The 9,225-nt window shown below is 45.3% G+C and overlaps 1 protein-coding gene across 1 annotated transcript in view; it reads right to left on the bottom strand.

Moving 5' to 3' along the window:
* TMEM145 (transmembrane protein 145) overlaps positions 1–545 on the bottom strand; it is a 325,900-nt gene extending 325,355 nt beyond the window's left edge. Inside the window, exon 1 of the mRNA XM_085615577.1 lies at positions 307–545. Coding sequence (XP_085471703.1) covers positions 307–417 — 111 coding nt within the window. The 5' untranslated portion in view covers positions 418–545. The remainder of the gene's footprint in view (positions 1–306) is intronic.
* Positions 546–9,225: the final 8,680 nt, after the last annotated feature.

Below are 9,225 nucleotides of genomic sequence, written 5' to 3' on the forward strand. Positions count from 1 at the left end.
CACTCTGGTGCATATACTCTCGTCACTCACCTCCCTGGTGCATATACCCCCGTCCCTCACATCCCTGTTGCTGATCCCCCGTCACTCACCTCCCTGGTGCATATACCCCCGTCACTCACATCTCTAGTGCATATACCCCCGTCACTCACCTCTCTTGTGCATATACTCCTGTCACTCACCTCCCTGGTGCATATACCTCCCGTCCATCACATCCCTGTTGCTGACCCCCCCCCCCCTCCCCCGTCACTCACCTCCCTGGTGCTGACCCCCCCCCCCCCCCCCCCCCCCCAGCCCTCCGTCACTCACCTCCCTGGTGCTGATGTTGCCCCTCACGTATTTGCTGTCCCCGGGTGGGGGGAGCTGCAGCACCCCCATAAGGAGCAGGAGCCTGAGGGGGGGTACGGCGGGTGGGCCCATGGTGCGGACACCCCCACGGCTCCGTCCGATGAGAAGAGCCCCCACTATCGCCCCGGCCAGGCCCCCCGCTCCATCCAGGGCCGCGTTCCTTCACGTCCGGAGAGGCGCGTGCTCGGTGCTCGGGCACGAGGCGCTAGACGGAGGGGAGGGGGCAGAGGATGAGGGGGGCGGGATAGGGGGAGCAGCGCAGAGGCGAAGGGGTGGGGGAAGAATAGGGGTTCACCGCGGATGTAACACCCCCCCACCCCCCGAGAGGGGTGAGTTGGAGGGGGGGGGGTACAGGATAAGGATCACTGCAGATGTAAACTCCCCGTGGGGGGGGGGGGGGGAGGGGGGTGCCGATGTCTCTCGTTACTGGAGAGAAGATATCACCCCGGAAGAGACAGAGAATATCAACACACCAACAGGTGGGGGGGGGGGGGGACGAAGGGGGGGGGGGTGAATACAACCCTACGTGGGAGGCAGAACTGGAGCAGGGAGATGTACACTTAGGAAGCGTGATATCTCCACAGAGGTGGGTAGGGGGATAACTTTAGTTGGGGGGGATCCCGTCATTGAAATGTGATATCACCTAGAGGGTGTACCTTACACGGGAGAGTACTGAGGGGGGGAGGGGAGGTCCGTGTGTCATATTACTAGAGGGGAGAGCAGATATCACACTGCAGAAGAGCAGGTAGATGTAAACTTCCTTAGGAGGGGTGAGATCTCCACAGAGGCATGACCCTGGTGTGGGGATTCCAGCAGAGAAATGGGATTTCGCCGGAGCGGATGTAAACGTACACAGGAGAGTATTGCAGAACAGACGGCGTGTGATCTTAGGGGGGGGAGGGGGGGGGGGGGTAAATCACCCAAGAGGATACATAACGACCTAACCCGAGGGGAGGGTGGGATATCACCAACGTGGTTGGCAATATAACCCTTCACACGGCGACCCCCTACCATCCCCCTAAATTAACTCTTAGTTGAAGCAAGGCCCCTTGAAGTCCGGCGGTAACTCACCCAGCTCCCACCCTAAACCAACCTTCCCTTCCAACCATAACAGCAGCCACGCGCTCTGTAATACCTGCCAGCGCCTGCCCCTAAAGATGAGCACAAGACTTCTCCCCTTTACACACAACGGAGCACGTAACACAACACTATAAGTAAAACTCGACAAAATACATCACAGGGGAAAAACATGTAATACACAATCTGAGAAGAAACAGATGACACATTCTCATGTTCTTTATTATACAACATAATCCTTCAAATATGCTGCCCCTTTAACTCCCCTCTCGGATCTACTAACAGATCGCCCTTCCTCAACACCATCCACAGGCCCTGCGTCCTCATTCACTCCATTCACCCTCTCTTCACTAATCCCTCCTTCTCCCTCACTCAGACCCCACTCTTGCCCAACCAGCTCCAACACCTGCTGCTTTACTCCCTGCTTCACCAGCCTTCCTCCTTCCTTCACACCTCACAATCATGTCCAGGCTCTACACACATCCTTCCTCCTTGCTTTACACCTTAGAATCCTGTCCAGACTCCACACACCTCCTTCCTCCTTCCTTTACACCTCACAGTCCTGTCCAAGCTCCACACACCTCCTTCCTTCACACCTCACAATCCTGTCCAAGTTCCACACACCTCATTCCTCCTTCTTTCACACCTCACAATCCTGTCCAGGCTCCACACACCTCCTTCCTTCACACCTCACAATCCTGTCCAAGCTCCACACACCCCTTCCTCCTTCCTTTACACCTCACAATCCTGTCCAAGCTCCACACACCTCCTTCCTTCACACCTCACAATCCTGTCCAAGTTCCACACACCTCATTCCTCCTTCTTTCACACCTCACAATCCTGTCCAGGCTCCACACACCTCCTTCCTTCACACCTCACAATCCTGTCCAAGCTCCACACACCCCTTCCTCCTTCCTTTACACCTCACAATCCTGTCCAAGCTCCACACGCCCCTTCCTCCTTCTTTCACACCTCACAATCCTGTCCAGGCTCCACACACCCCCTTCCTCCTTCCTTTACACCTCACAATCCTGTCCAGGCTCCACACACCTCCTTCCTCCTTCATTTACACCTCACAATCCTGTCCAGGCTCCACACACCTCCTTCCTCCTTGCTTTCACCTTACAATCCTGGCCAGGCTCCACACACCCCCTTCCTCCTTCATTTACAACACACAATCCTGTCCATGCTCCACACACCTCCTTCCTCCTTGGTTTCACCTTACAATCGTGTCCAGGCTCCACACACCCACCTCCTTCCTCCTTGCTTTACACCTCACAATCCTGTCCAGGCTCCACATACCTCCTCCCTCCTTCCTTTACACCTTACAATCCTGTCCAGGCTCCACACACCTCCTTCCTCCTTGGTTTCACCTTACAATCGAGTCCAGGCTCCACACACCTCCTTCCTCTTTGCTTTCACCTTACAATCCTGTCCTGCTCCACACACCTCCTTCCTTCACACCTCACAATCCTGTCCAAGCTCAACACACCACCTTCCTCATTCCTTTACACCTTACAATCCTGTCCAGGCTCCACATACCTAATTCCTCCTTCCTTTACACCTTACAATCCTGTCCAGGCTCCACACACCTCCTTCCTCCTTGCTTTACACCTCACAATCCTGTCCAGGCTCCACATACCTCCTCCCTCCTTCCTTTACACCTTACAATCCTGTCCAGGCTCCACACACCTCCTTCCTCCTTGCTTTACACCTCACAATCCTGTCCAGGCTCCACATACCTCCTCCCTCCTTCCTTTACACCTTACAATCCTGTCCAGGCTCCACACACCCCCTTCCTCCTTCCTTTATACCTTACAATCCTGTCCAGGCTCAACACACCCCCTTCCTCCTTGCTTTATACCTTACAATCCTGTCCAGGCTCAACACACCCCCTTCCTCTTTGCTTTATACCTTACAATCCTGTCCAGGCTCAACACACCCCCTTCCTCCTTCCTTTATACCTTACAATCCTGTCCAGGCTCAACACACCCCCTTCCTCCTTGCTTTATACCTTACAATCCTGTCCAGGCTCCACACACCTCCTCCCTCCTTCCTTTACACCTTACAATCCTATGCATGCTCCTCATACCTCCTTCCTCCTTGCTTTACACCTTAGAATCCTATCCAGGCTCCACACACCTCCCTCCTCCTCCCTTCACACCTTACAATCCTGTCCAGGCTCCACACACCTCCTTCCTTCTAGCTTTACACCTTAGAATCCTGTCCAGGCTCCACACACCTCCTTCCTTCTAGCTTTACACCTTACAATCCTGTCCAGGCTCAACACACCCCCTTCCTCCTCCCTTCACACCTCACAATCCTGTCCAGGCTCCACACACCAGGATTGTATACAAAGATGTCCTCTGGGAATACTGCAATATCCCCTCCTTACTTCACATTCATAATCCACATCGCATTCATTTAGTTCCAGAATTATACACCACTTTCAATCTTAAGTCTGTTGCGTATTGGCACAAAACCTGTAGTCAGTCGGCTGATGGCTGAAGTTTATTAAAAATAATATGTTGTATCAAAAAACCATTACATAAAAACAATTTTTAATCACAAAATGACAATGAAGCAATTGTAATACATTCAATATTTAAAACCAATTAATCATATTAAAATACAAAAATTATTACACAAGAGTTCAAAAACAGACAGTAACATATGTCATCAGTTGCCACAATCGAAAAAAGAATTAAACCACCTAAGTCCTAGTTCTTTACAAATCATAGGCATCTATGGTCATGTTGTATACAAACAAATTTGTGGCTACAATGAGAGCGTCGACGCGTTTCGAAAGAATAATCATTTAAACTTTATTTCGGCAATGAGCCATAAAAGTCAACAGAAATTAATATAACATACATATATACAGTTCATCATATAAGTGGGAGGAAATTACATTAAGTTGGCGATAAAATTTGTTTTGTAAATAACCCATAAGTACAGTACCGCGTGTAAAAACATAAATAACAATATATAAATTAATTAAAAACCAGAAACAATTGAATACATGGACTGAAGAGACAATAAGACATAAGTGAAGCACAAAAGGTGGGGAGAAAGTTAAAAGCAGTGCATAAATCCAAATGTGTTTACAACTTGTGACTAGATTTTTTCCGAATAAAATACACACTGTATAGAAATCTACTTATTCCAAAAACCACTAACTGAGAGGTGTTTGACTTGAGTATACGCTCTGCCTCTTTGTAAGATCTAACCCCTATGTAATTACAAACAGGTTTGATCCAACAACCCCTTGGTTTTTTGTATTTCGGGCAGAAAAAGAGTAAATGGGCAGCATCTTCTTTGGCCCCTAGAGAGCAGAGGGTACACAATTCAGGGCCTTTTACCTTCCCCCAGCATGATGTATATGAGTTAATCTGTAGAACACCATACCTAAACTGTAAGTATAATGATTTTGCTAATGGTGGACAGATCTCATCCATAAAAAGCTCTAAACTAGGAGTATCTTTAAAAAGCAGAAATTCCATGGTCAGTTTGCCAAACGATGAGCTATACAGTAGTTCACCGTTGACGTACGACCAGAAGGTATCCTTTACAAGCTTCCTAGAGGACAATGACATATTCTGTGGAGCATCCCATAGGTGTGCAAGCCCTAATCTTTCATACCACTTTGAAACATACTTTACCCATGGTGTATTCAAATAACCATCAATCCGCGAGAGTTCAACAAAACCATTTTTATAGACACTCAGTTCCGGGGTTACCCATAGTCTGACCCAATACAACAACGGTCTTAAAATTACTTGGTAGTCTATTTTTTTGAGGTTAATATCTAAAAATACAGGAACCATAGGGGTTCTAGTTGGTATCTTTAGTAGGCTACGCACAAAGTAATTTTCCAGTTTTCCAAAAGTATTGTTACAATAGTAGCCCCAAACCTCAGCACCATAAAGTGCTGCCGATTGTGCCTTAGCTTTGTATACTTCTAGAGCCGGTGATATAGCCTTGGAGTAGCTAGCTCCATGAACTCTTAGGATAGGCATTGAATTTTGTTTGAGGGATATGGAACTTTTATCTATCTGTCCTTTCCATGACAGGTTACTGTCCAATAAGATCCCCAAATAGGTAAAACTCCCAACCTGTTCTAGTTTTTTATTTTCAAGGAACAGTTTACTCCTAAGGGATTTTTTGGAGTTTATGGACATGTACTTAGTTTTACTAGGGTTTATTTCTAACCCCTTCCCCTCACAATATTTTTGAAATGTATCAACCAAGTTTTGTAAGCCTCTCGGTGTTTGGGAGATAAGGATAGTGTCGTCGGCAAATAATAATGCCGTGACCGCTTCACCACCTAGTTTTGGGGAATCATGCACGCAATTACTCAGATAACTTGGTATATCATTAACATATAGGGAAAAGAGTGTAGGGGCTAGCACGCATCCTTGGCGCACACCACGGTCTACTGGAATAGCCCTGGAGATTTCACCATTCTTTCCCCATCTGATTTTGGCAAAATTCCCCGTGTGAAGCCTAATCAGTTCTTTAAGTAGTTGCCCTGGGACCGCCATGTTCTTAAGTGTAGACCACAGCAATTTACGCGGAACAAGGTCAAAGGCGGCCCTAAGATCCACAAACGCCACATATAGACTACCCTTCCTTAGGTTTATGTACTTCCAACAGATGCACATAAACCTAAATACTTGATCAATAGTACTAATTTTAGATCTAAAACCAGCTTGATATTTAGTCAGTATTTTAGTCTCTTCAGTCCAATCTAAGAGCCTGTTTAAAATATGTCTGGCAAAAATCTTTTGTAAAATGTCAATTAAACTAATTGGGCGGTAATTACTAGGGTCATAACGGTCTCCTTTTTTAAAAATTGTTATTATTTCAGCCCCTTTCCAGGAATCAGGAATTGGTGTACCAGCAGCAATCGAATTACACAGGAAGTTTATATATGGTCCCCACACTTCTGCATCATGTTTTAGTAAATCGCCGGTAATTTTGTCAGGACCAGGAGCTTTGCTCATTTTCATTGCCTGTAAGGCCTGGATGGATTCTTCTAAACTGAAGAGTAAGGGGGCATTACTCGATCCTAAGTCTATCTCATGATCCTTAAGGGACAAACTGTTCTTTTTATTGGCATAAAGCTTGGTAAAATGATCACACCATGTATTTTCATCTAGGAAAATATCCTTTGATGATCTACCCTTCTTATTCCCCTTGGCGATTAAATTCCAGAACGTACTTTGGTCACGCTGCTTTGTTGCATTTAAGAGATCCTCCCAAATAGTTTCATCCCAGGATTTTTTTGCTTGGTCCATGGTTTTGTTATAAATTAATCTTCCGTTTTTTATATCTAGACGATTACCAGATTTTACTGCCTGAATCAGCCTTGATTTAGCTTGGCGGCAGTCTTGATTATACCATGGATTCATCATCTTGAGGGGGTTCCCTTCCCTATTGCTATCTTGTTTATAAGTTTTGCTCAGTAGTGGAGTTAAAGCATCCAACAACTTATAATGTAAATCAAGAACACCCTGAGTGCCCACTATAGGTAACTGGGGTGTTCCCATCATTTCAGAGAAGACATTATAGATCTTTTCCAGTGTTTTTTCCGACCCCAAAATATGTGGCCATCTTACCGCACGTCTATTGTTAGATATTTGTAGCTCCCCACTAGATGATGTTAGTAACATTTCTTCGTCATGTCTAGTAATAAATGGGTGGGGATCTAACCATAGTTGGAGAGGGAAATGATCACTCTCTGTCCTTTGATCTACCTTAAAGTCTGCGATTAATTCCCATACGTTCCGGGATGCCATTATGAAGTCTATGTGTGATCTGTAAGATCCCTTGAAATAAGTCGGGGCTGCTGGACTATCCGAACAAAAACGGCCGTTACAAGCCCTTAAATCGTGCGCCACAGTCAATTGCAAAATTTGAAAGACAGCTACAGTGTTATTAACTGAGCCCACTGATTGTAAGGGCAAAATATTATTAGCGGCGTCTTGTTCATCAAATTTTTTTTCCATACCTGAAACAGGCTCATATCTACAATTAAAATCTCCGCCAACTATTACCTTTGCATTTTCTCCCAGTGTTTCCAAAAAGGAATCCAAGATTTCTATCGTTTTAGATTCCTTATTGGATGGATATGGTCTGTTGTATATATTTATTAAATAAATGATTTCTTTCCTTCTAGTAAGAATTTTAATGCCAAGTAGGTCTGGAGGGGAAATTGATATCTGGCTAGCCTCTATTTCTAGAGACACATTGACCCAAATAACCAATCCCCCTGATGCTCTACCTCTATTGGATGGTGTTGCATTAGAACAAAAAGTTTTAAAACCCAACCTGTGGGGAATTTCCACCATCCATGTCTCCTGTAAGAGTATGATATCATAATCCTCTATATATGAGGACCATATCTCATCCATTAAATTCTTAGCTAACCCAGCTATATTCCAAGATAACATTCTGATACTTGGATCCTCTTTTACGTGTGGTGAGGCTGGGCCTACTAATATTATTTCATTCCCTGTATTGACCTCTGATATGTCTAAAGACTTGACCTTATTTGCTTGATTAGCAACTTCATTATCATCCTTTCCCTCCGTGGACATTATATAATACTTGTCTGAGACCCCTGAACTAGCAGCCTCCCTCGTTGAGGGGATGGAAGATAGAATCTTAATTCCCAACTTGTCTAACACAGTAACACCGGGGCATGTTGGTATTGTAGAATTTGAACCCAATTGTTCAACATTCACGCCTGAACCCCATATCGGATTGTCTATTCGTGTGTCTATGCTTGATTCGTTTGAATGTCAATCATTTTGATCTAGCATACTCAAAGCTGAGAATCTATTTTCAGTTGGGATGGTGAAGTGTATGTCTCTGCTATTGTGCATGGGTCTACGAGTATTAGGTAATAGTGGTACTTTGGTCAAATGCCTATAGAAATACCCCAAAGAATGCATTCCCACATCAAGCTCCCCTATATCCCGGGATGCTGCTCTTAGAAGGACGGTTGCAGCGTGCTGGGGGTATCTAAAATTGATAATTATGCAATCCCCCTTGCATCTTTTTCTTGCGCTACCAATCCAGGGAACCCTTCTAGTAGACAGAATGTCATCAGAGAGGAGTGGGGGAAAACCACAATTTTTATGTAACCAAGCAATTGATTTCCGTTTGAGGGAATCATGGGATTCCTCCCGATGATTTGATATTGTCGAGTCGGGGGGAGGGACATTTGAAAGCACTACAACATAAGGTTCACAATCAGGCGGGAGGTTAATGTGGTTTGGTCTATATCCAGGAGTAGTAGTCCTCTCACTATTAGGTGGAGCTACATTTGACTGGGGGATACAACCAGCTGGATGACATATCTCCCTGGGTAAGGATTTGAGAGGGCTTTTTCTTCCGATTATGGCTGATTGTGCCTGGACTGTTGAATGTATTTCTGAATCAGGAATTGTTGCAGTCTGATCTTTCCTCATGTTCTCTAAAAGACCACCCAACCTAGATACCTCCAAAGATAAGAAATCAATTTTTTCCAAAAGAGGTTTGGTCACCAAATCTAATTTTGCTTCAAATAGACTAGATACCTCCATGGTTAGAGAGTCAATTTTTTCCATGAGAGGCTTAGTTATTAGGTCTAATTTATCCTCAAAAATCTTGGCAATATGACCCAAAAGATTATCACTCCCATCACCCTTGCTAGCTGTGTTATCAGTAACAGACACAGTATTTCTATGTCTTTGGTCCAACTTCAACTTTGGGTGAGCATTTCCCCACTTAGTTAGGGTTTTCCTACATTTCCTT

This window comes from Triturus cristatus, chromosome 7 (genome assembly GCF_964204655.1).
Source record: "Triturus cristatus chromosome 7, aTriCri1.1, whole genome shotgun sequence".
Classification (NCBI taxonomy): Eukaryota; Metazoa; Chordata; class Amphibia; order Caudata; family Salamandridae; genus Triturus; species Triturus cristatus.